This window comes from Zootoca vivipara, chromosome 13 (assembly GCF_963506605.1).
Source record: "Zootoca vivipara chromosome 13, rZooViv1.1, whole genome shotgun sequence".
NCBI classification, from domain to species: Eukaryota; Metazoa; Chordata; class Lepidosauria; order Squamata; family Lacertidae; genus Zootoca; species Zootoca vivipara.
In genome coordinates, this window is record NC_083288.1 from 44,158,060 (window position 1) to 44,184,509 (window position 26,450).

Below are 26,450 nucleotides of genomic sequence, written 5' to 3' on the forward strand. Positions count from 1 at the left end.
CGTATCATTAACTGCCAGCATAAGCCTGGTTTTCAGCAGGTGTATGGAAGTGGCTAAGCCGTGGAACAATCTGGGCTCCCATCATTTTGAAGCAGGCGAAATGATACCGTACAATACATTATAAATAATATGGGCGAGGGCTTTAATACCTTTAAAATCTCATAACAGCACCTCCTGCTCTGGGCAACCCACCCTTCCTCCCTGCACACACACACCCCCCAGATCTCCCACCCACCCCGCGCGCAGATTTATTTTCTTGGCAACGTGGCATTGAAGGAAGCGCAGGTCTCCCCCTCCTTCCTCCTCTTTCCAAACACTTTTCGCGAACAGAATTTCTACTGCTTTCTCTCGCCGTCCCGAACTTTCCAAACTCCTGATTGGTCCGCAGAGGGAGGAGCCCCCGCGTCTCGATTGGCCGGCCGCTTGCCCGAGGTGCCGCGCGATTGGATGGCGGCCTCTCTCTCTTTTTCCCATGGGCTCCCATTGAAGAAAACGACCATGAAAGAGACGCGAAGGCCCACTACGTTTTTTTCTGGTTTCATGGGTGGGCGCAGCGGGAATATCGGGACCCCACCGCCGCATTCCCCCCCAAGGAAAGTGGAGGGGGGAGAAATAGGAAGAGGGTTTCCGATCTCCCCTTCCACCTCCCCCTTCTTTTTCCCAGCTGCAGGGCTGTTGCGGGGAGGAGCCTGACGTCGGTCCGGCCCCGCCGATCACGAGAGCTGAAAAAGCAGCAGCCCGGGCGGGCCCCGCAGTCTCTCGCCTCGGTTCCCGGGTTGCCTCCACCATGAAGCGGCAGAGATGCGTCGTTCTAAGCGCCGCCGCGATCCTAGCCACTCTGGTGATGGGCGCAGCAACGACCAGTGAGGGAGATCAAGAAGCCGTCGATCCAGGTACGAGACGAGATTTGGGCGTGGGGGTGGGTTGTAAGGATCGGTAGCAGAATGACCTTTCCAGGGATCGAGTGTTTCCACGCCGGAATGGGGCAGAGGTTGCAGTGGGGAGGGGTTGCAAAAATGGGATGTGTGTGTGTCATATTGAAAGAAGCATATTGGCAAACAGGAAAAAAAGAGGGTCGACCCGGGAATTGCAAGCCGCGCGCGGCGCCAGATAAGCGCCTGCACAGCGCCTTTTAACCATTGCTGGCCTTTCTCTTCGCTTTCTGGGAGAAGCCAAGAAGGTGGCGGAGTCCCAACTCCCATCAGTCCCGAGCAGTGGGCCTGGGATGATGAGAGAGGTCGTTCCTAACATCTGGAAGAAGCGCATCGCTTTCGGGTCTGAAAGCAAGACATTGACGTTTGTAGAGACGGGAAAAGTGTAGCCCAGGCTCTCCAGATGTTTTGAGACTACAACTCCCATCATCCCTGACCACTGGTCCTGTCAGCTAGGAATGATGGGAGTTGTAGTCTGAAAAACATCTGGAGAGCCGAGTTTGCCTATGCCTGGTGTAGCCCTATAGATGGTGTTGGGCTCCCGACTTCCATCAGCCTCCAGGTAGTGTGAACCGGTGGTTGAGGATCGTGGGAGTTGTAGTTCTGCAACATTCTTGGCTAGAAAAAAAATCATTTGTACATCCCTTTCCTTGTGATTGACCAAGTGAGCCAGGCGGAGGGGGAACAGAGGGAAATCAGAAAGGTGTGTGTGTATTTATATAGAGAGCACTTGACATAGTCCTTGTGACAGTGGAGGAAGGGACATGTTACCAGGGCCATCTTTACAAAATGTGTGTGCAGGCACACACATGGCACTAATGTGTTTGGGTGTAATGGGGGAGCAGAGAGGAAAGGTTGTGACACAGGTCAGATGAGAAGCAATAATGGGCCACCAACTTGGATGACTTGAAAAGAGGAATGGACAGCTAGGAAAAAGGTAATCAGTGGCTGTGTCCTACTTCAGCTCAGGCAGCCTGGCTCAGAACAGTCTTTAAAAGACTTGTTTTACTTCTGCCAGAGGAGCAGCAGCAGATTCCTCTCTAAGTGTTTGTCTTTTTGCAACAGATCCCAGTTTGTAGATCTCAGAGTTCTGGTACAAAACAAAGTAGATCCCACCAACTTGCAGTCCGCAACCCTTGGTGCAGGTTGCCTTTTTTTGCCAAGTCTTTTTATTATTTTTGCCAAGATCTGACAAGCGCTCTGATGCTAATCAAAGAATGTATTGTTGAGAGAATTTAGCGCTTTTTCCAGGTGGTGTCTTGGCCTCTCTTGGTTCATTCTCCCTTTGTGAGCCGCCTTTTCCAGAGGATGCTGATCTACATAATCTCGCCATGGTTGGGTTGTGGGAGGTTTTGGGTCGATACCCCACACTGCTTCAGGATCCACAAATCCTCTGACATGCTGGTGTGCCTCTTCTGCAGCATCTCATCCTCTACCCTTGGGACAGAAAAGCAGTTCCTCCTCCTGCTCTTCTTCCTTTAGATGGTTTGAGGAAGAGTCTTTTCCTGCCTTTTGCTTGTGATGTGAAAGTTGCAGACTTGGCGACTTAACAGAATTTGCAAAATTGCAACTTAACTGCTGCCCAGAAATATTTCATGGTGGTTTTACTGCTGCTGTTCTTGATTATGGTGATATTGGGACGGTAGTAGTCGTAGCTTACTGTGCTGGATCACACCGAGGTTCATCTAAGTCCAGCATTCTTAGAGTAGCTAACTAGATGCTTCTGTGTGTCCTCAAGGAAGGGATGCAGTGGCACCATCAGGGCTGAATTTCGAGGGCCCTTCGCCAGAATTAGGACCCCCAAATCCAGCAGGGCTGACTTACCGCATTTTGAACTGAAAACAGGCAGTGGCATCTAAAGAGCTCCTTCCCACCCATAAGGCCATGAAGTCCAGAGTTTAAAATGACCTAACTGCATTGCGGAATTTACAAAGGTAGCACTTCTCTTGCTGCTGGCTTGTGTGACTCATTGTGGTCTGGCCTGCCTTGGTTCCCCTATGGCTGAAATACTTGCTTTTTAAGATACCAGTACGTGTCTTTATAAGGCCCCATTAGCTAAAGTGGTGTCTCAGGTTAAGAACAGTTTCAGGTTAAGAACGGACCTCCAGAACGAATTAAGTTCTTAACCATAGGTACCACTGTAGTTCCTTTGAACTTCTGAAGTCGAGAGCTGGCAACTGCTAAAGCAGGAATGGGGAAGCCAGTGGCCCGCCAGATATTGCAGGACTCCAACTCCCATCACCTCCAGCCATTGTCTGTGCTGACTGGCACTGATGGGAGCTGGAGTCCAAGTAGATGCAGAGGGTTGGTTCCCCATCCCTACTCTAAAGCAAAGTGAGCTCTTGGAAGTAATGCATTGGGACACCCTTTGAGCCCACCTCACACTTAACCCAGTGGCGGAGATTCATGCTCCGGCACCGGGGGGGGCGGGGGCGGAGAGCAGGTGGGGGCGAGGCTGGTGCGCGTCCCGGGGGCGTGGCGCGCCACCCACCGGGGTGTGACGGGCACACCGCCTGGGGGCAGCACGGGTGGGGGGCAGCCGCGGTGGTACTCCCACCGAGATTGCACTGCCAGGGCCAGTGCGCTCCCCCCGCACTCCTCTTCCTCCACCCACCTTCCTTCCTTCCTTCCTTCCTTCCTTCCTTCCTTCCTTCCTTCCTTCCTTCCTTCCTTCCTTCCTTCCTTCCTTTTTTCCTTCCTTCCTTCCTTCCTTCCTGGTTGTGTGTTTTAAGCATGCACTTGAAAACATAAGGCACAAGCAACAAACTGGGGGCACAAAAGAAACATACCAGCTTCTTGGAATCATTCTAGGAGTGTCAGCATTTTATCGTTTAGCAGCTTTTTAGCTGGTGATTAATATTGTCTGCAGGGGCTGTTGCCTCTTGAAAAGGGTTTTGTGCATAGGTGGGTTTTGTGCTTGAAAGCGGGGGCTCTTGGTGTTAGCAGTTTGGCTTGAAGTGTTTTATTACCTGTGCTTTTTTAAAAATTGTATTTATGACATTGCATGTCTTGTTTTATCTGTGAGTTCCCAACAGGCTTTTTACATGTGCAACACACCAATATAAGCAATCAATAATAATTTTAAAATCATATGTATCGAAGAGCCCAAATTGCCTGGGGCTCCCCATTGAATGTATTTCCTGCATAATATATGAATAAGTTCTTGAGGAAGCTTTAGATTGGAGGCTTCCTCAGAGTGGAACCATAGAATTGTAGTCGGAAGGGACCCTGAGGATCATCTAATCCAGGCATCCCCAAACTTCGGCCCTCCAGATGTTTTGGACTACAATTCCCATCTTCCCCGACCAATGGCCCTGTTAGCTAGGGATCATGGGAGTTGTAGGCCAAAACATCTGGAGGGCCCATGATCCCTGACTGCAGACCATGCTGGCTAGGAATGATGGGAGATGAAGTCTTAACGTTATCTAGGAACCCGAGGTTGGAAAAGGCTGCTCTAACCACTATGCCACCAGATTTGGGTGACTGGACCTTTTTGTTCAATGTTGACTGTCTGTAAAGTGAGTGCCTTCTCTTGTTTTCCAAACATTGTGTTTCCTGTTTGGGACGAAGATGGAGCAGCCCGGTTTGCAATTTGGCTTGGATCCTGTCCTTCATAGATCTTTCTCGGTGGCTTAGTGTTGTTTAAGGACAACTCTCCAATGTGAGTTCCAGGGAGATGGCCTCTCTCTCTCTCTCTCTCGCCCCCCAGCCAGCTCTGCCAGTAATTATTTTTACAGAAGTTGCTGGATAGGATTTCATGGGGCTGGTGACTTCCGCCTTTGCGAAATATTACCGACTGCCAAAGGAAATATACGGACCGTGGAGACAGCTGTCCGGTTTTTGAGAGGTATTGCTATGTCCATGAATGGAATGCTGCCAGACTAAGACATTATCATATTTATTTGCATTTTCTCTATTTGGGCTCAAGGATTAGAGATTCCCTGGTCCTAAATCCTACTAGGTTGCAGCAGATGTCCTTTTTCTGCACTCTCTGTCTGTGGCTAAATGATTGCTAAAGGGCTGAATCCTTAGGAGAGGAGAAGTATGGTTTGTACAATTCCAGATTGAAGCAAGCTTAAGTTGGTTTGGGCATAACTGGAAGATAACTTAAAGCACCGGGCCTGCAGCCTAAGGTCTCATTCTGCCATAGCGCTTAAAGCACTAAACAACTTAGGCTCCCAATATCTGAAAAGCCAACTTCTTCCCAGCGTTCAAAATTCACCAAGCACATTTTGCACCTGGCTGTCCGCCACTTGCGACCAAGTGAAGATGCCCGGGCGCCAGGTTGGTGCCATCCACCATCTGGAGGGGCGTGCCTGCGGATCCTTGGATATGGGCTGTTTTCACACACTAGCAACACATCCTGTAGAATTCTGCCCATGATATTTTATCTGCACAATCAGAATGAATTTCAGGAACCAAAAAGTTGTATCGAAAAATACGACTTTCGAGGTGTCTGACCCCAAAATGCCAACTAGGCATTCAGTTTTGGCAACTGTAGCCCTGGTTTAAGGAGCCACTTGGCGCCTAGCTTATCTACCTGAGTTTCTAACACTGCAGTCCGTCCCTACAGACCCTCTTGGCCAGGGGTCAGCAAACTTTTTCAGCAGGGGGCCAGTCCACTGTCCCTCAGACCTTGTGGGGGGCCGGACTATATTTTGAAAAAAAAGAATGAATTACTATGCCCCACAAATAACCCAGAGATGCATTTTAAATAAAAGGACACATTCTACTCATGTAAAAATATGCTGATTCCCGGATCATCTGCGGGCTGGATTTAGAAGATGATTGGGCCAGATCTGGCCCCCGGGCCTTAGTTTGCCTACCCATGCTCTTGGCCAGGCGTCGTCAACGTTTTCCGGTTGTGGGCCGGATCATTCCCACTGATGCTGGCTCGTGGACCGGACACACTCCGGACTTGCGCAGAAGCAATTTCCAGCTTCTGGGTATGGGCGGCGCGGCATTGGAAATTGCTTCTGCGCATGCCTGGACATGCGCAGAAGCAATTTCTGGCGTCTGGGCATGCCCAAACGTTTTGCCATTTTCGGCACCACTCTGCGAGTCCCCGTGCCACGCTCTGCTGGTTTAGCGCAGTGTGGCACGAGAACTTGCCGAGCGGGTGGCTCGGTGACCGGCCGGCTCATGGGTCAGATAAACGGCCTCCGTGGGCCGCATCCGGCCCATGGGCCGGAGGTTGCCAATGCTTGCTCTTGGCTGTCTAGATCAGGGGTCAGCAAACTTTTTCAGCAGGGGGCTGGTCCACTGTCCCTCAGACCTTGTGGGGGGCCGAACTATATTTTGGAAAAAAAATATGAACGAATTCCTATGCCCCACAAATAACCCAGAGATGCATTTTAAATAAAAGGACACATTATATTCATGTAAAAACATGCCAATTCCTGGACCGTCCGTGGACTGTATTTTGAAGGCGATTGGGCTGCATCTGGCCCCCGGGCCTTAGTTTGGGGACCCCTGGTCTAGATTGTCTGAGGGAGCCCACCTGGTAGGTTGGGGTGTGTGAGGGCATTTTCTGTGGCAGTGTCTGAGCTGTGGAGTTCCCGCCACACAGAAAGGTGAAGGCACACCTGTTTCTCGTGGCCCTGACACCTGAGAGATGTGTTTTAGGGCTCACCCTATTTTCGATTGTGGCTTAACTGTTTTTTAATACTGTATTTTTAACTGGTTGTAACCCAGTTTGGGCAATGTGATAAGCCAAACCATGCAGCCACAGGAGGACTAGGCGAGGAACACTCCCTCATCCCAGCCAGCTCCTTGTTTCCTCTGGTGCAAACATGATACCAAGACCTGTTCACAATGAAGGAAAGGATGAGGGAGGCATGACCAGTGATTGGGGATGATGGGTATTGTAGTCCAGCAGCAACTGGAAAGTCCACATATTTCCCCCCCTCCTGACTTGGCGCTAACATGCCTGCTACTTTTCCTTTAGCACCATCCCACTAACTTAATTCAGCTGTCGAACTGGGGATATTCGAGCACAAAGTTTGACCACTTCTTCGCATAGGGTTTTCTCATTCCTCTTAATGCTCTTTCTTTTTGTCCATTTTTTGTCCTGCTCCTGTGGCAGGTTTTGTTAGGCGGCTCCCTGCTAAATAACTTTTCTTTCTTCCCTTTCTCGGTTGCCTGTGATTGACTGGTGCCATTTTTTCAGCTTCTTTCTCTCTCTCTGAGCGCACGGGACAATTTGAGACGTTGCTGGCTGGTTCTCGAATTCTCTGGCGACGCGGGGAGCGGGACTGGCTGGGAAGGCTCTCGCCAGACTTTCCAGAGTTTGAGGAGCAAAAAATAGTAGCTTGGAAAATATTGCCAGAGGGATACAATCGTAGGTTGGCAGGCTAGGTGGCGGCGCCGACGGCTGAGACGAGAAACCCTTGTTCAGGAGAAGTTTGTTTTGATGTGGGAAAGGTGGCTTCTTTTTGGCTTGGGTTTAAAGCAGAGTGGATCAAAACCAATGATTTAAAAATCTTTTTAAAATCGGATTTTTTTTTATTTAAAATGATTTTTAAAATAAAATGCTTTTGGAGGAAAAATCTAAAGATAGTTTTCTATTTAAGTTACGTTATGGTCCAAATGCTATTCATCAGGAAATAAGGATTTATTTTAAGTTTTTCATCTGTGCTAAAACTCAGGTTTCTTTAATTGCTTAACCACATCAGTTAACAAACATGGATATATATGCTGCCATGTTATTCTTGACTAGTGATTTAAATCAATTTTATTTAAATCAAATCCACCCTGATTTAAAGGCAGCCTGTTTTTTTATTGTCAGAGCTCAGGTGTGAAACCTTTTTCTTAGACTGAGGGCTGCATCAACTGAGGTACATATACATTTGCTTGAAGTACCGTGTTGGTCTTAATATAAGCCGCACTTTCCCCCCAAATTTCGACCATGAAAAGTTAAAGTGCGGCTTAAATTTGCTACCTTACAAAAATTGGCTTTTACGATATCGCTGCTGAAGCAGACACGCGGTGAAACGGAATGGGTGTGAGTGCCTGCGGAATTTTAAGGGAGTGGCTTATATTCGGGTTATTGTCTTTTTTCCCCTCCTCCCCCTTGAATTTTAAAGGTGCGGCTTATTTGCGGGTGCGGCTTATATTCAGCCCAATACGGTAGCTGTTAGGGGAAGGACCGGAAGAGCATCTGCTTTGCATGCAGAAGGTCTCTGGTCTAGTCTCCAGCAAATCCAGGTAGGACTAGGAGAGACTCCTTGCCTGAAACCCTGGAGAGTCGCTGCCTGTCCGTGCGGACATTACTTCGCCAGATGGGGCAGTGATCTGGGTCTGCACAAGGAACCTAGGGAGCTGCCTTAGACTGAGTCAACCCACTGGTCCATCTAGCACAGTAATGCATACACCGACTGGCAGCAGCTGTCCAAGATTACAAACCAGGTATCTCTCCCATCCCTACCTGGAGATGCTCTACAGCTGAGCCATGGCTCTTTTCCAAGTACAGTGGTACCTTGGTACTCAAACGCCTTAGTTCCCAAACGCTGAAAACCTGGAAGTAACTGTTCCCGGTTTCCAAACGTTTTTCGGAAGCTGAACATCTGATGCGGCTGTCGGCACTTGTTTCTGGGGCGCCTGCGCCAATCAGAAGCCGCACCTTGGTTTTTGAGCATTTTGGGAGTCAAGCGGACTTCCGGGACGGATTAAGTTTGGCGCTTTTGTTTTTGCTATTTATTTTGCGTTTTTGTTTTTGAGGCTTTTTTGGTTAATTTGTTTCTGTGACTGCGTGGAACCCAGTTCAGCTACCGATGGATTGATTGTGTGACTGTGGAAATGGATAAAAGCCCCCCATCCAAACAATGACTATCATCAGTGCAAGAAAGAAAGAAATAATTTTAATTTTGATCATCTACAATACTGTCTTATTTATTTTATAGTACAGTACATTGATTATTGCTTTCATAAATGATTATTGATTATTGCTTTCATATGGATCAGTGGTCTCGTTAGAAAGTAAAATTCATGCTAAGTTGCTGTTTTAGGGGTTGTTTTTAAAAGTCTGGAACGGATCAATCCGTTTTGCATTACAGTGGTGCCTCGCTTAACGAATGCCCTGCTTAACAAAATTTCCGCTTAACGAAAGGATTTTTCGAGCGGAGGTTGCCCCGCTAGACAAATTCGTTTTATGAAAAATTTGTGTAGCGAATCGCGGTTTCCCATAGGAATGCATTGAAATTCAATTAATGCGTTCCTATGGGCAAAAAATATTTTTTTTCAATGCATTCCTATGGGATTCGCTAGACGAATTTTTCGTTATAAGAAAAGACCCGTGGAACGAATTAAATTCGTCTAGCGAGGCACCACTGTACTTTCTATGGGAAAGCGTGCCTTGGTTTTGGAACGCTTTTGGTTTTGGAACAGACTTCCGGAACGGATTAAGTTTGAGAACCAAGGTACCGCTGTACAAAGCCGCTTCCTAAGGACGTCTTGGCATCCTCTTTTCCCTCTGCTTCTGCTCTCTCTCCCTGGGTGACCTGGTCTTCTTTCTCCCCAAGGTACGGCTTTCTCTGTGCTTTTACCCTCCGACTAAGAGGGACCTTCCCTTGTGAGCCGGAGGCCTCCCGACAGAGCAGCAACCTTGGCCTTCCCCCAAGGCTGCATTCCTGATCCCCTGAAAGGCCCATTGAGGAGCCAGAGGCCCTGGCGCTGTCTGGGACCGTCGGAGCCAAAAGGGGACGCGCAGGGCTTTAAAAGGAGGAGAGTGGAGGGAACCCAGGATGGAGTTACCACTTAGCTGTGCCAGGCCTCAGAGACACAGCTATTGTGGGGTTGTTGTTGTTTTTTATTGCCGGAACGGTGAGGAGAGACGGGGCCCATCAAGATATCTGCCCATCACTCTTGTCTTGGGAAACTCCAAACACAATGTGCCTTTTATTCTCATTTTAATTCCATCCGCCATTAGACTGATTGCAGAGACTCGGCTCTGAATAATTGCTACTGTTAAACCACTCTGCCCACATGGTGCATGGCCTTAGAAGTTGGACTAGAGTTCAAATTCCCCGCTCGGTCCTGGTCTAACCTACATCGCAGGGTTGTTGGAAGGTTGAAATGAGGCTGGGGAGAGAATTGTGTCTACCCCCTTGAGCTGCTTGGGGAATAGGTGGGGGCGTGCGCATAATAAAATACGCAAATAAATGCCCTGTATTTGCGCTCTTGTGCAGGGTCGGGGTGGCGCAAAATGCTTCTCTGCCAAGTGTGGAATTGAGCAGCAAACGCAGAGACCAGATCCGCTTGTATCTTGTAAGGAATGGTAGAAAGAACCCTGGGGTTTTTCTTTTTTGCTTTTTCAAACTCCCTGAAACAGAAAACTAGCGCAGCAGGGCTCAGCTACCTTTCTTCCTGCAAGTTCTTCGTTTTGCAAGGAGTTTTTCAACGGGTGCATTTTTAAAACTGCTCCTTCCATGCCCACCTCTCATTCTGAAATGGCACCACCTGGTCAGGATTCTACCATTCCATTCCGCCGCTTCCATCGCCCGGGCCGGAAGTTGAGATTTACCAAAATCCGCTGGCTTCCACTCTGGTCCTGTAGGTTTCAGTGACGCTGCCCTTGCTGTGTGGTCTCAGAGGCTTACCGTGCCAATGTGTGGATGCTATTGTGCCATGTAAGCACATGAGGCCTCTGTGTGTGTTTGGCGAAGCCTGTGGAACTCATTGCATTAGATTGATTTTGCTCAGGTTCCCATCAGTTCTGGAACAGCAGGGAGATCTGTGGCAGATGCATCGGGGGGGGGGATTATTTTTTCTTTGAGGCTGTACCCACCTCAACTGCATGCCACTCAGCACCCTTTTACCAGCCTGTCATGCCTTACATTGATATAATAAAACAGTGGCTATTCTCTGTTCCGCCTCCGTTCCTGATTTAGTCCACATGAGAGAAATCTGGTGCCTGATTTTCTTCTAATAGAGATTATTTATTGGTCCCAAATGACGGGACAGCATTGCACCCATCTTCCATAAATGGATTGATCAGAAGAGGCGGGAATTATAGGGACAGAACTACAGTACCCAAACTGTATAGAAATTTATTCGTGTTCATGACTGCAAAAAATGGAAAGAAGAAGAAACCCGGATAAAACAAGAATAGATACAAAAGCTTATGGAATACGCAGAAATTGTGAAACTTACTGGAAAAATAAAAAAATCAAGTTAACAAAACTTTTTTATATAAAAGAGTGGAAATGGTTTATTGAATATTTACAAACAAACTGTAAACAGACAAGAACATTGACAGGATTATTGTAATAACCTGCAGTTTTATAAGAGTGTACAGTCGTACCCTGGAAGTCGAACGGAATCCGTTCCGGAAGTCCGTTCGACTTCCAAAACGTACGAAAACCAAAGTGCGGCTTCTGATTGGCCGTTGGACGTTCAGGTTTGCGGAGTTCAGGAGCCAAAACGTCCGAGTGCCAAGGCATTCGGGATCCAAGGTATGACTGTACATTTAAAGTAGATGAATAAATGATTGAGTTAAGTTAATTTGGAATATGCAGGGGGGGAAACAAATTTAAGGAACCACAGAAAGGGGGAAGTCGAGTTTCAATACGCCAAAATGATTGTAAAGTTGCTGAAATGTATAAAATTGAAAATCATTTTTAAAAAATTTAAAAAAGAAAAGGTAAGAGGTGGGGAAAAGATCATCACTGAGTGGTAGAGAATCTACCCAAGTTCAATTCCCGATCTCTCCAGGTAGACCTGGGAGAGAGAGTCGCGTCTGAAACCCTGGAGAAGCCACTGTCTGTCTGAATCGCCCATAATGATTGAGATGCCACAGTAGTTTGAGGCAGGATAAGGCACAGATTCCTGTGAGTCAAAAGGAACTGTGTTGGTGAGATGACTCACTAGGCCCCACTCCCCAGAAACCTGGCAATGGACCACTGGATCGAGACTTATTTCTCACAGCTGGTTGGAGCTGAAGATGCCATGAGAACGAGGAAGAGTCATTGGTCCCAGCAGAGTTACTCCGATGCTCTGAGCCAAGGCTGCAGCTGTGTGGGTTGCAGTCTTCACTGCAAGGGAGGCTGCGCATGTGGGTTTTTTGCATGCATTGCATGTGCAGAGAGAGGCCTTTCTCCTCCTAGAAATCCATTGCATCCGTATTCATCTGTTTGTTGAGATATGGAGGGTGGGGAAGACCAAAATAGGGTTGGCGGGACCAGTCTATTGCCTGGACAAATACCAGTATATTTTGGCTGCTGTTTTAAAATTGTCAAATATTCCATAAAGCCATGAATGCCACCGTTGAGATGGCGGCTCACTTAAAAATAAAAACGATTTACAGTGTTATTTGTCAGCAAGTACAAGAGTGAAGGTTCTTCTCCTGCTAGTAGTCTGACGTATTCCTCATTGGGCAAGGCTGCGTGGCAGAATATCTGCTTTGCAGAAGATTCCAGGTTCAGTCTCTGGAGCATTTCCAGGGAAGGCTGGGAAAAGACTCCCTGTATGAAATGCTGCTGCCGGTCAGTGTAGGCAGTGCTGAGCTAGATGGACAGAAAACCATGCAAAAGTTTAAAAAGCAGCCCCGCATATAAAAATACTTTAAGGTGATTCCAACACAGATGATGACTGGGTTGAGGTTCTTTACTTAAAAGCCTCGTTGGAAGAGGAAGGTCTTCAGAAGCAGATTCCTCAAAAGGCACCTGTATGATTTGCAAAGGGAGGGAATTTCAAAGGGAATGTATTGTTTTGGGTGTTGCCATCGGTCTGTCTCAAGAGACAATGGAGTGCGCCTCCGGGAGTGAAGCCAAAATTCTGGGTTAGCAGCACCGAAATGACCTTCCCGGGGCCCAAACCTGGGGGGAGTGTCTGGAGGTCCTGGGCTGCCCAGATGACAAGACCTCCCCTCCCGGCCTCGCTGATGTGATCCAAAGAAAAGCAGAGCAATATGTTTTGCACCAGTTTGGCTGCAAGAACTGCTCCAAGGAGGTGTACAAGATGCCAACCAACTGTCTTAGGGACTCCACTCCAGATTAGGGTAGGGTTCCTGAGCCTTTTCTTCTCTCAAAGATACCCTGCAAGACAGCAGAAGTTTAGGATCAGAGTTTTCCATCTGACCCTCGCTTCCCTCTACAGCACATACAGAAACCCCATTCTTGTTTCAGGTAGGTAGCCGTGTTGGTCTGAGTTAAAACAAAATAAAAAAATTCCTTCAGTAGCACCTTAAAGACCAACTAAGTTTTTATTTTGGTATGAGCTTTCGTGTGCATGCACACTTCTTCAGATACACTGAAACAGAAGCCACCAGACCCTTATTCAGAGGGTGGGGGTGGGGGTGATGGGAATGGGTGATGGGCTGATAGGAGTGGTAAACCTCTTGATGACTGTTAACGACTGTTAATGACTGCAGTTGGTCTTGCGGGGGGGGGGAAGCAAGGGCTGAGGTGCTAAGGAAAGCTTGATCATGTATAATGAGATAAGAATCCTATGTCTTTGTTCATTCCAGGTGGCTCCATGGTTTTAAGCTTGGTAATGAGTTGCAATTCAGCAACTTCTCTTTCCAGTCTGTTTCTGAATTTTTTCTGTAATAAAACAGCTGCTTTGAGATCTTGTATAGAATGTCCTGGGAGATTGAAGTGTTCTCCTACTGGTTTCTCTGTCTTGTGGTTCCTGATGTTTGTTCCATTCTTGTTTGTTGGTCCCATCCCCTCAATCTGCCAGAGCCTGTCTTTGCATGCAGAGGAAGTCCCAAACTCACAGAGAGTTTGAGACCCACCTGGTTTAGCCAGCCAGTTGAAGCCATTCCTGGGGTGTGACCGCTGTCGCATGCTGGCAGATTCTAGGAGCCACAGCTGAGAGATGAGTGAAGGCTGGGGGGGGGGAGGTGGACAAATTGCCCCAGAAGGAGCACGACATGTCCCCACCAGAGGTAACACCCCATACAACCCAAAGGGAAGGTGCCACCACAATAAAGGCCCTATTCCTGTATTGTGAAGAACAGACCCCCAATAAAGATCTCCAGGAGGCCTTCTCACAGTGATATATTGGGTATATAAGGGCAAAGTGATCTTTAGGTAGAAGGATACAGGGTTGCAGGCTTATTCTGGATCCAGTCCTGAGCCTGTAAGCCAGCCTTCCCAAACCTCGAGCTCTCCAATTGTTTTTGGCTCCCATCTGCCCTAGCTGGCCAGTTGTGGCTGATGTCAGTTGTCGTCCAAAACATCTGGGGAGTGCCAGGTTGGGGAAGGCTGCTGTAGGCTGACCCAAGTGTTGCTGTACAAAAGCCTGAGAGAGGAATGGCCCAGTGACTGCCTTGCATTTATAGGAAAACTTTTATTCCCGTCTTTTAAATACAAATGGAATCATTATCATATGTACTGGCCGCACTATAACCAAGAGTTTATTTGTAATTAGTGTTCTGTATCAAACCAGTTGATGGTTAAAAAACATCTGCGTTGAAAAGTTTATGCTTTTTCAAATGAACAACCCTTATTTGACCAGATCTCTTTTGCCTGGTTAGATGCCAGCCAGCAAACCAAAATTATTTCTTTCTTTCCTTTGGTGCATAAGAGCGGGCCACATTGCGCCTGACCTTGGCTACTACTAGCGATGTTGCTTTTGGGAAGCTTCTCTGCTTACTCAACACGCTTGCAGCTGGCGCCTGGAATACGTGTAGTTCGTGGCTCCGGTGTGATCTGAATCTGGGTCCAAACCAAACCCACCTGGCTGCCTGAGCGCGCAAAATCTGCGCTCCTGTTAGCAGGGATCCTGTTGGTGTTGATCTCCGCTCTCCCCCTGCTCTCCCCCTGGGCCTCTCTCCTCCCTGCTGCTTGCAAGGATGGAAGAGCATCTTTTCCAGCACTTAATCACCAGGAATGTAATAGCTTGTGAGAAGGTAGACAGAGGGAGATGGCCCTTAGGCTATGTGCTACTGAGGGAGGAGGGGACACTTTGGTGAGCTGAGCTCTTGGTAAGGTAGTAGAGAAGAATTTAGCAACCTTCAATTGGAGGCTTCCTGGGGTGAAAGCTGGGCATAGTGTCTTGCGGTGGTCTTCAACTTGTCCAGAACCAAGACCCACCTCTGACACCAAGCTGCAACATGGGACCCACTTACAATTTGCACTGTTGATTTACACTGTAGGATCCCATCTTAGGTGGGGGTTCGCTTCCAGGGGTTCTGTATATACAGGAGAATCCCGCATACCCAAACCCAAGTAAGGCAGAGAGCTTAAAAGCTCTTTCTGTGCTGAGTAACCCTAAGTAGATCAGACATAAAAAGAGCTTTTAATATTATTATTTGCATACAGCCCTATAGCTATAGAACTCAGGTCGGTTCGCAACATAAGAATACGACATAAAATCCACAAAAGACATAATAAAAAATAAAAACAAAAACAAACCAATCTTCCACAACACATTTAAAAGGGGACACTTTGGATGTCACTCAGCCAAAAGCCTGGTTTCAATCCTGAAATCCTCGGGGGAAGAATGGGCTAACAATATTTCCAAGTTCATGTATCCAAATACTTTGCCTCTCCACAAAGAGCTCTTGCTAAATTCTCTACGATTGCTGGACTTGTTCAAGCTGCGAATGCTTCCAAAAATCTTCAGGGAAAATATGCACTTATGGTGCCATCTCCTGCTTTTGAGGAACTGGCTTGGGGGGGAAAAACATTCTTAATTCCTACCTAGCTTCTTTTAGGAACCTGGATCACAGCCCCCCCCCCCCCCGAGATAGATCCTGGCTTTGATAGCCGAGGTGCAGTTTATATATGTAAATCCTCTGGTTTCCATTCCTGATGCCATTTGGGGAATGTGTGTTCCTATTTTCAGGCAAACTCCTGGTACTGACAGCTGCCACAGATGAGACAGAGGGTTACCAGCGCTTCCTGCGGACGGCCAAGTACTTCAACTACACTGTCAAGGTGCGAGAAACTCTGAAAATAGCAGATATTTCCTTTCCATTACAATAATAAAAACATTTGAGGGGGGGGAGGTAGAATGTAGAGCCAAATTTCAGCTCTTAATTTAACTGTCCCTGGATTCTAGTTACAGGTAGGTAGCCGTGTTGGTCTGAGTCGAAGCAAAAATTTAAAAATTCCTTCAGTAGCACCTTAAAGACCAACTAAGTTTTTATTTTGGTATGAGCTTTCGTGTGCATGCACGGGTATCTGACGAAGTGTGCATGCACACTAAAGCTCATACCAAAATAAAAACTTAGTTGGTCTTTAAGGTGCTACTGAAGGAATTTTTTTATTTTTGTCCCTGGATTGTTTCCCCTATTTTAAGAAGTAGTCATAAAATAAGCCATAGCAGGATTTTAAGCATTTAAGGAATATAAACCATACCCCGGGAATAAGACATAGTGATAGGCGCAGCAGCAATGCCGTCAGTGGCAGGAGGAGGAGGAGGAGAAAAATAAGGCACCCCCTGAAAATAAGCAATGGGGGGGGGGTTGAGGAAAAATAAATATAAGACGGTGTCTTATTTTTGAAGAAACACGGTACCTCAGCAGTCTCGTTCTCTGGTACCTCATGGAGCATTACTGTATGGCGGCAGCCAGGGGAAACCTTTCTGAGCCTGAGGGCCGCATTCCCTTGCATGAAACCTTCCAGGGGCCACATGTGAATTGATGGTGGAAGGGACAGAGGCAAAGGTGGGCAGAGCAGCAGAGGAGACTCTTGCCTTTGCACAATAGGCTATATTCCATCCCAGGGCAGGCCCAAGACATTTTGGCACCTGAGGAGAACCACAAAATGGTGCCACCGGTCTGTAACGGGTGCCATTTCCTTGCCAGGGGTGGGTGGCCAACAGCGTCTCCTCTTCGCCAAGAGGCCGCTGTAGAGGTGGCATTGATGGGACTGCCACGGAGGCAGCAGATCCAGCCTCCAAGAAGTGTCCCGTCGCTGTCGTTGCTACCACAGCAGCAGGCAGCCCATTCCTTGGAAGATGGATCTGTTGTCCTTGTGGATCTTGCCGCCTGAGGCGGTCACCTCACTTTGCCTCGTGAGTGGGCCGGCCCTGTTCCATCCAGGCAAGGTGGAAGAGGCATTATCAGTTGAAGGGCAGTTTTGCTTCAGAAGAAAATAACGGATTTCTACCCCTGTCTTTCCCTGTTGCTGTCGTCTCCCCAGACTCTTGGCCTAGGAGAAGACTGGAAGGGTGGGGACGTGGCTCGGACGGTTGGCGGAGGACAGAAGGTCCGGTGGCTGAAGGCGGAAATGAAAAAACATGCCAATGAGGAGGACCTAATTGTCATGTTTGTAGACAGGTGAGCTCACAGATTCTCTCTATGCCAGTCGCAACAACTTGACTGTGAGGGAGGCCTACCTCGCAGGGTTTGTTATGAGACTTAACACTTAGATGTTTGATCTGTTAATTTCATTTCATTTCACTTCTTTTCTTTTCTTTCTTTTCTGCCTGCGTGGGCCCCAAAACTCAGGACAGGTGAGATGAGGAAATAATATATTAGCTGTGCAGGTCACAAGGAAATGGTTGGCGTTGTACTTAACCTGATAAGGGAGTGATGGGGAGGTCAGGGTCTTTTCCTTTTGGAGGGAGGAAAGTGAGGGGGTGGGCATGGAAACGGGAGGAAACTGAAGCTTGGGATGGGGGTATCCTTCTCCGGGGAAGAGTGGCAGCCGACCATTTAATTCCCACCCAGGTATTTGTGATTTATCACACTTTAATGGGTAACCTGGGAAGAGCTGTGTTCAAATCCCCCTACTTGTTAATAGAAGCTGGCTTGGTAGCTTTGGGCAGGTCAGTTACTTCCAGCCTAGCCTACCTCGCAGGGTGGTTGTGCTGATAGAATTCCATCCCAACCTCCATTTGGAGTTCCTTGGAGAAAGCACATGGTTATTAAAATTGATGGGCAACCAAGAAGATAAAGGGTCTGGAAACCAAAAAGGCTGATGGCCAATGGTTGAAGGAGCTGGGTATGTTTAGCCTAGAAAAGAGGAGACTAAGAGGTGATATGATAGCCATTTTCAAATAACTAAAGGGCTGTCCCTTGGAAGATGCAGCAAGCTTGTATTCTGCTGCTCCAGGGGGGATGACCCGAATGAATGGATCCCGTTGCAATAAAGGAGATTCTGACTAAACACCAGGAAGAACTTTATGATGGTAAGAGTTGTTTGACAGTGGAACGGACTCTTGGAAGTGGACGGACTCTCATTTATTGGATGTTTATAAGCAGAGGTTGGATGGCCATCTGTCAGGGCTTCTTTGATTCCTGCATTGTTGGGGGTTGGACTAGATGACCCCCAGGTCCCTTCCAGCTCTACAGTTCTAGGATTCTATAAGATGTTGAATGAGTACTGTTAGTAATTATAAATGGGCATGCTCTTTTCCTGGAGAAGGCCACAGGCGGAACTTGCAGTCCCAGCCTCACGATAAAGCATTGCCTTGCTTACCTGAGGCCCCTCGCTAAAAGCTCTCAATCTGCCCTCATGTCTGCTTCCCAGCTACGATGTGATCCTGGCAGGGAGCCCCATCGAACTCCTCTGGAAATTCCTGCAGTTCAAGAGCAACGTGGTCTTCTCAGCGGAAAGCTTCTGCTGGCCAGAGTGGTCGCTGGCTGAGAAGTACCCGCCGGTGGGCGTGGGAAAACGCTTTCTGAACTCTGGAGGTAAAAGGCCAGCTTCCCTTCCCTGTCCCCCTCCAACTCCCCCTCTAACAACCTAACTTGAATTCTATGCTAGGAAGGCGCATTGGAATCTGCTACTGGAATCAATTATCCAAAGATGTGCATGGGTTTTGCACAATTAATATTCCGGTGCCGAGTGCCAGGTTTCCAAATAATACAGCGTTTCTTTAGCAAGCGGTGTGGGTTTGGATGGGTAGGTGAAACTTAAGGAGGAAAGCATTATATTAGGAAAGCATTATGTTGGAAGAAGGAATGAGATGCTCACTGGAGCTGATACAGTGGTCTCTCGGGTTACAAATGCTTCAGGTTACAGACTCCGCTAACCCGGAAATAGTACCTCGATTTAAGAACTTTGCTTCAGGGTGAGAACAGAAATTGTGCTCTGGCGGCGCAGCGGCAGCGGGAGGCCCCATTAGCTAAAGTGGTGCTTCAGGTTAAGAACAGTTTCAGATTAAGAACGGACCTCTGGAACAAATTAAGTTCTTAACCAGAGGTACCACTGTACTCTTCTGTCCCGAAAAGTACTGTTACTGCTTTCTTTCTGCTTGAGGTTCTAGCTATTTGCTGCTCACACGCTTGCAAGTTTATATCTGCAGCCATATGGACTAGAAGCTTGGAGCAGAGGGAATTGAGCGTAAAAGTTATTTAATATGCTAGATGCTAGATTAGGGGACGTGGGGGGCGCTGTTGTCTAAACCACCGAGCCTCTTGGGCTTGCCGATCAGAAGGTCGGCGGTTCAAATCCCCGTGGCAGGGTAAGCTCCTGTTGCTCAGACCCAGCTCCTGCCAAACTAGCAGTTCGAAAGCACGTCAAAGTGCAAGTAGATAAACAGGTACTGCTCCGGCGGGAAGGTAAACGGCGTTTCCTTGCGCTGCTCTGGTTTCGGAGTTCCGTTGCACCAGAAGTGGCTTAGACATGCTGGCCACATGACCCGGAAAAACTGTCTGCGGAGAAACGCCGGCTCCCTCAGCCTGTAAAGCGAGATGAGCGCCACAACCCCAGAGTCGTTTGCAACTGGACTTAACTATCAGGGGTCCTTTACCTTTAGATGCTAGATTACAAGCTTGCACAGCAAATGTGAGCATAACAGGGCCTGATTGATGACTGGCTTCTTAGCACCTTCTGCTACGAGCACCTGTAACTATCCTGTCGCCTCCAGCTAGGATGCTGCTGCTGCTACTGCCCTTCTGGAAGTGTGCCAGGATTGTAGCTCAGGTGTGCTTTGAAAGTGCCCTGTGAGTAATAATCCAGCAGCGTGACTGTTTCTAAAAGGCTAGGTGCTCGCCTTCCAGTGGCAGGCTTGGTATCCAAATGCGGAGATCGGCATTCTGAGAATTCCTGCTTTACTTAAAAAAAAAGAAGTTTCTAGTCCTTAAGGCGGGCTGGGAAGCTCAGGCCTGGAGACCAAATGTAACCCTCCTGGCCTTTCTACCTGGCTCTTGGAATTCTTACTGCCCCCTCAGGTACACCTTGAGGATTTTAGCCTGGCTGGAATGTGTTTTGAGCTCTGAGAATGCCTCTTGCTTGTGGAGGGGTGTGTGTGTGTATCTCTCTGTGTGTGTGTATACAGAAGCTATCCTATTCTACAAAGATGATATCTGTGATATTTTAATGTATTTGGAAGCCGCCCAGAGTGGCGGGGGAGGCCCATCCAGATGGGCGGGGTACAAAAAATAATAAAATAATAACAATAACATAGATCGGCCCAGCCACTTTTGCTTCTGACCACTGGCACATGGCCCCCAGGAGGTTGCCAGAAGGGAATGTGGCCCTCGGGATAAAAAGGTTCCCTACTCCTGCCTTAAGGCTGCAAGGGTAGGCTTGAAACAGCACATACCCCCTCAAAAATCCCAAAATTGGTGTCTCTCTGTCTCAGGGTTCATTGGCTACGCCCCCACCATCCACCGCATCGTCCAGCTCTGGAAGTACAAAGATGATGACGACGACCAGCTCTTCTACACACGCATTTACTTGGATCCTGCCTTGCGGGTGAGTCTGTTGGGGTGAATGGGTGAGTCTTTGCTGCTCTTGAGAAACGAAGACTGGGAACCCTGTGGCCCTCGGGGCACTGCTGGACTACAACTCCCATCATTCCCGACCGCTGGCCGTGCTGGCCGTGGCTGATAGGAGCTGGAGTCCTGGCAAAATCTGGAGGGCTTTAAGAGACTACCCTGCTGCCTGTGAAGTCCGTTTGACTTCCAAAGCATTTGAAAATCAAAGCGTGACTTCTGATTGGCTGCAGGAAACTCCTGCAGCCAATCGGAAGCCACGGAAGCCTTGTTGGATGTTCAGCTTCCAAAAGAACGTTCGAAAACTGGAACAGTCACTTCCGGGTTTCGATCAATCGGGAGCCAAAACGTTCGAGAACTAGGCTGTTCGAAAGCCAAAGTACGACTGTAATAGATCTTATTCTAATTGCCCCTGCTAAAAACCTTGCAGTTTTTGCTGTCACCTGATCATCTTGATCTGCTAAAAGAAAGGACACCGTAGCAATGGAAAGCAATAGACATTTATTATTTGTTTATTTGTTGCACCTATATCCCACCTTTCCCCTCAAGGAGGTCAAGGTGGTTTTTTTAGTTCTACCCCATCCTCGTTTAATCCTCACAACAACCCTTTGGGGTAGGGTGGGATGAGAATGGGAGTGACTGGCCCAAGGTCACTCGGTGAGCTTCACGGCCAAGTAAGGATTGAACCCTGTTCTCCCAGGTCCCAGTCTGATGCTGCAACCACACTGAATTTATAAATAGATACGACATATAAATCCTCGCTGGATTTGTGTCTGTAGTGGCACTCTATGGGTGCTTTTTAATTGTAGCATTTTGATGGAAGATTATGGTTATGCAAGGGGAGGCTTCTGTTCTTACCTCCTCCTTCCTGTCTCCCTAGGAGAAACATAAGATCACACTGGATCATAAGTCAAAAATCTTCCAGAACCTGAATGGCGCCATTGGTGAGTGGTTGGTATTTTCTGTAGCAGAGTTCCGGTTGTCTGTGAATGAACAGATCAGTAGGGCAGCCAGAACTATACATTTAAAGCATCATGATACCACTTGAAACAGTCACGCCTTCCCCCAAAGGATTCTGGGAGCTGTAGTTTGCTAAAGGTGCTGCTAGGAGGCCCCTATTTCAGAACTACAATCCCCAGAATTGTAAACTGCTCTGTAGCTCTACTCAGCATCCTTAACAAACTGCATTTCCCAGGATACTTTTTTTTGGGGGGGGGGCCATGATTGTTTAAAGCGGTATCGTAGTGTAGATCTCCCTGATCTGCATGTTTGAAAATTCATAGTCATGAGGCAAGCTGCAGAGCACAATAATTCCCATTGTGCTGTGGACATTTATGAAAGGGGAAACATGGGGTTTGTTTTGGGAAGCAGAGATTCAGTTTGTCCCATTCTCTTTATCCCATCTCTTTATTCCATCCTCCTTGTTTTACAGACGAGGTAGTTCTGAAATTCGAACAGACCCGAGTGCGCGCCCGGAACGTCGCTTACGACACCTTTCCTGTCGTCATCCATGGCAATGGGCCCACCAAGGTATTTGAAACAACCTTATTCCTTGGGGTTGGGAGTCTCTGGCAGCTCGCTGAAGCTAAGCAGGTCCGTGCCTGGATGGGAGAACCCACTTAGCCCAATGGACAGAAGAAAAGCAGGATAAAAGCACAAATAAACAATGTGGATGTTGCGTTTCAATTTGCCTCTGGGCTTTGTAGCCAAACCAGTCTTGAAACATTGTCTGATATCTGGGAAGGCAAGCAGGCTCCCAAGCTTACAGTCCTCATGGTGGCAAAACCCACAAAGAAGAATTCAGGTGTGTGGGGGTGTTTGGGGCAACTGTCCTCTATTTTTTTCCCCCTCCCCTCATCTTGCTGACTGGTGTTCTTGCCCTCTCCTTCCATCCCTGCAGCTGCAGCTGAACTATTTGGGAAACTACATCCCTAACACCTGGACCTATGAGGGGGGCTGCGAAGTTTGTGAAGAAGGCCTCTTGGATCTGTCAGGTCTGCCGGTGAGTCGGAGGATGAATCGGGATGCGGAAGAGCCAGCTGTGAGGCTGGAGGTGGGGGAAGGTGTTGAGGGAGCGGCAAGGCCAGCTCAATACATTTTTTGACCGCCTGAGGCGAAGGACAAAATGGCTTCCCTCTCGCTCCTCATACAGAAATGAACTAAGCTGCTGTCGACGGGATAATGCCCTCCTCCATATCTGGGGGTGGTAGGGCTACCTGGGAACAGGAAGCAAAGACAAGGGGCACACACATACCCTCCATCCATCGCTTCTTCCGCCTGAGGCAGCTGCATCACCTTGCTGGTCCCTGCGAGAGGAGTGTTTGAGAGTGGGCTTCTATTTGAGCTCACCTTTCCTGTGGCCTCTCCTTTTTGCAGGAAGAATCATATCCACGCGTGCTTCTGGGTGTGTTCATCGAGCAGCCCACACCCTTTCTGCCTCAGTTTCTTCAGCGTCTCTTGACCTTGAATTATCCATACTCTCACCTCCGGCTCTTCATCCACAATCGCGTGAGTTGTGTACACCCACCCACACACCCTGCAAAGGAGAGGTATTTTGCGCTGTCCCTAACTGTAGCCTAATCCTCATTTTACATTTAAAGCTCAGGTCTAACTAGACCTTCAGATAAACAGCACGAGGAGCAGCAGGGGAAGGGCTGTCCTAGCTTCTTAAATGACTTTTGGGACTCGGGACCCATGGCACAAATTTGCATATGCCCTAGTTATTTATTTTATTTGCTTTGTAAAATTTAAATGCTGCTTGACTGTTAAGAAGAAGAAGAAGAACACCTCAAAGTAGTTTACAAAATGATAAAGCAATGAAATTATCACTAAGGAAAATGCACAGCAATATCTTAAGACATTTGAAGAGTTAAAATACAGATATGTATCAATGCCTCCAGGCAAATTAATAAGCTAGATGACCAGTGGCTTCCAACTTTAACAGTTACAGCTACCCTCAAAGCATCCTGGGTACTGTGGTTTGCTATGGACATTGAGAATTTCTAGGAGACCCTTATTTCCCTTGCGGAGCTACATTTCCCAGAGTGGTTAACAATCCATCTTCTTGGGGAACTTGGGGAATTGTAGTTCTGAGAGGGAAACGAGGGGTTACCTCACATTTCTCTGCTCCCTTAACAAACCACACTTTCCCAGGATGCTTTGTGAGAAGCCAGGACTGACTTAAAGTGGTAGAATAGAGGTTTAAATGTATGGCACGGATATGACCCATATGTTTGGGGGCGGGGGGGGGGGAATTGAACCCAGGCATTCTGAGGTTCTTCTGCATCTGTGGCATTTTGATCTCCTGTTCGGGCCTGGACGTGAAGGCGTAGGAACTCTCTGCCATGTCAGAATGTGGCAACGCCAGGGAGACTCTGCTTCCCTGCTAGGGAGGCTCATTTAACATGTCCCAACCTTTTCCAGGAGGTGTATCACGAGCCGCACATCGAAGCCGAGTGGGAGCAGCTCCGTGGGGCCTTTGAGAGCATCAAGCTTGTCGGGCCAGAGGAGGAGCTGAGCCAAGGGGAGGCGAGAGACATGGCCATGTAAGTAAAAGCAGAAGGTGGCAGTAAAAGCCAGTGGAATTTTCTCCCGTAAGAGGAGAAATGTTCTCAACCCATTCTGACAATTTCCCTGCTTGTGCAACAGGGATCTCTGCCGCCAGGACCCCACCTGTGACTACTACTTTAGCCTGGACGCTGACGTGGTCGTGGCAAACCCGGACATCTTGCAGATATTGATCCAGGAGAACAAGTAAGCAATGCTTCCTTTTTCCTCCCCGGAGCCTTTTATAAGACCATTTGTATAGCATTTCTCCTGCCCCCACCTCCCCATAAGCGACTTCTCTTTTGCTTCTTTCTCCCTCCGCGATCCAGGAAGGTGATCGCTCCGATGATGTCCCGCCACGGCAAGCTTTGGTCCAACTTCTGGGGGGCCCTGAGCCCCGATGAATATTACGCGCGCTCAGAGGACTATGTGGAATTGGTCCAGGGCAAGAGGATGTGAGTCGTGGTCAGAAGCGGGTGGGAAGAAGAATTATGATTAGTATTTATTTATTAAATTTATGCACTGCTCTTCATCTGAAGATCTTGGGGTGGTTCACAACGTAATAATACAGGAGGGTTCTGCTTTGCTCCCAAAAATTTCATTTGCATATTTAAAGCTTTGGTCTTCAGCTGGGGGGTTGGGACCCCTTGCTGGGTCACGGCCTGAGATAAGGTGGGTCACAACAGCGGAACAGCCAACATACAGGTATGTGGTACCCGAAAAAGTTATGACGTAGGCCCCAAACAGCATGTGGATGGGCCAAAGGTCGGCCAGAAGACAACAGGTTTAGACTGCTAATAATAATTGTGCACGGCTTAGAGAACCTGGCTAGCTTTTATCCTTCTTTTCAAAACACTAGAATCTGTGGGCGTCCAATGATGAAGCTGAATGCTGGAAGATTTAGGACAGATAAAAGCAAGTTCTTCTTCACGCAGTGCTGCGTTAATCTATGGAACTCGCTGCCGCAGGAGGCAGTAACAGTCGCCAACCTAGATGACTTTAAAAGTGGATTAGAGAAATTCGTGGAGGAGTTATTGAAGTTATGCTATGCTCTGCCTCCACAATTGGAGGCAGCCATGCTTCTGAATACCAGTTGCTGGAAACCACAGGAGAGGAGAGGGCTTCTGTGCTCAAGTCGCACTTGCTGGTTTCCCGCAGGCATCCATTTGGCCACTGGGAGAACAGGATGCCAAACTAGATTGGCTATTGGCCTGATCCAGCAGGCTCTTCTTGTGCCCAGCTCTTCAGCAAAAAAGTTCCCTGAGCATCTTACTTGCTAGTCCATTAAAACAAGGCAGTTCCTGCCCACAGGCTTACAGTGATATGACACAAAAGGAAAGAAGGGACCAGGAGGGAAGAGGAATCCCCCCCATAGTTGCATAACTTATGTAAGTTACATAGATCTGCCAGTGAAACGAATAGATTTGGGAAGAAGGGAAATTGCGGTGGAAGGGAAATGCGACGACTAGAGGGCAGAATAGAAAACGATGGCCACTTACCTTCTTACTGAGAATTCTCCTCTCCCTCTTCTCTTCCTACAGCGGAGTGTGGAACGTCCCCTACATCTCTCAGGCTTATTTGCTGCGAGGGGAAACTCTGCGCCAGGAGCTGCCCCAGCGCAACGTCTTCACCTTGGACGACACGGACCCAGACATGGCCTTTTGCAAGACTGTGAGGGAGAAGGTAAGGAACGCTTCACCTCCCAGACGTCCCATGAATCAAGATCTCTCTGGACTCTGCTCTTCCAAAAGCTGTGTTCTGTCTCTTCCAGAGATGGTGCAAAAAACCCGACACATTTGCCTGGGTTTGCATAAATTTATTCTACACCTAGCACTTTTGGGGAAAGTCAAAAGATTAACAGAAGCTCTGCCCCGCTTTGGGGAGTTTCACTGCTGGTTCGCTGCCCTGGATTTCAGTTCTACCTGCCCAGTCTTAAAAGCTAGAGACCCCCTGTCAGGGGATTGTTGCGGCTACTCTCGACTAAAGACGCTCCAGCCTGCTCTGTCTTTAAGAGCTTTATTGTGCATACTATTTACAGTGCAGAGACATCAGAAAACATGACTGCCTAGTCTGATTCAGAACCCGGCAATGGCGCTTGTCTGCTTTTGCGCCAGCATAATAGTCTGGGAACTCCAAAACGCTGCCCCCTTGCCCTGCGTCGGGAACTGGGCGCCTGAAGGGGCTGCGTTCCTTCGCCTGTCCCTTGGCTGGAGTGTTGCAGAGGCTCCGACACCATCCTGCGCTGCCCTTCCTCCTCTGGCCAGCTGGGTCGGTGTCGAAGCTCTGATACGTCTGAGCCCCCTCTCCACTCCGCTCCATTCCTCATTTCCTCCTCCTGACTCACTGCGAAGTGCTGG

General features: G+C 48.2%; 1 protein-coding gene across 1 annotated transcript in view; it reads left to right on the top strand.

Annotated features, from left to right (window-relative positions):
* The first annotated feature begins 516 nt into the window (after positions 1-516).
* The window catches only part of PLOD3 (procollagen-lysine,2-oxoglutarate 5-dioxygenase 3), a 36,688-nt gene continuing 10,754 nt past the window's right edge, over positions 517-26,450 (top strand). The window contains exons 1-13 of the mRNA XM_035135716.2: positions 517-893; positions 15,723-15,814; positions 17,024-17,160; positions 18,356-18,519; positions 20,415-20,527; positions 21,428-21,491; positions 21,980-22,077; positions 22,448-22,549; positions 22,924-23,055; positions 23,971-24,092; positions 24,196-24,300; positions 24,423-24,548; positions 25,635-25,776. Of these exons, the coding sequence (XP_034991607.2) occupies positions 788-893; positions 15,723-15,814; positions 17,024-17,160; positions 18,356-18,519; positions 20,415-20,527; positions 21,428-21,491; positions 21,980-22,077; positions 22,448-22,549; positions 22,924-23,055; positions 23,971-24,092; positions 24,196-24,300; positions 24,423-24,548; positions 25,635-25,776 (1,503 nt within the window). The 5' untranslated portion in view covers positions 517-787. The remainder of the gene's footprint in view (positions 894-15,722; positions 15,815-17,023; positions 17,161-18,355; positions 18,520-20,414; positions 20,528-21,427; positions 21,492-21,979; positions 22,078-22,447; positions 22,550-22,923; positions 23,056-23,970; positions 24,093-24,195; positions 24,301-24,422; positions 24,549-25,634; positions 25,777-26,450) is intronic.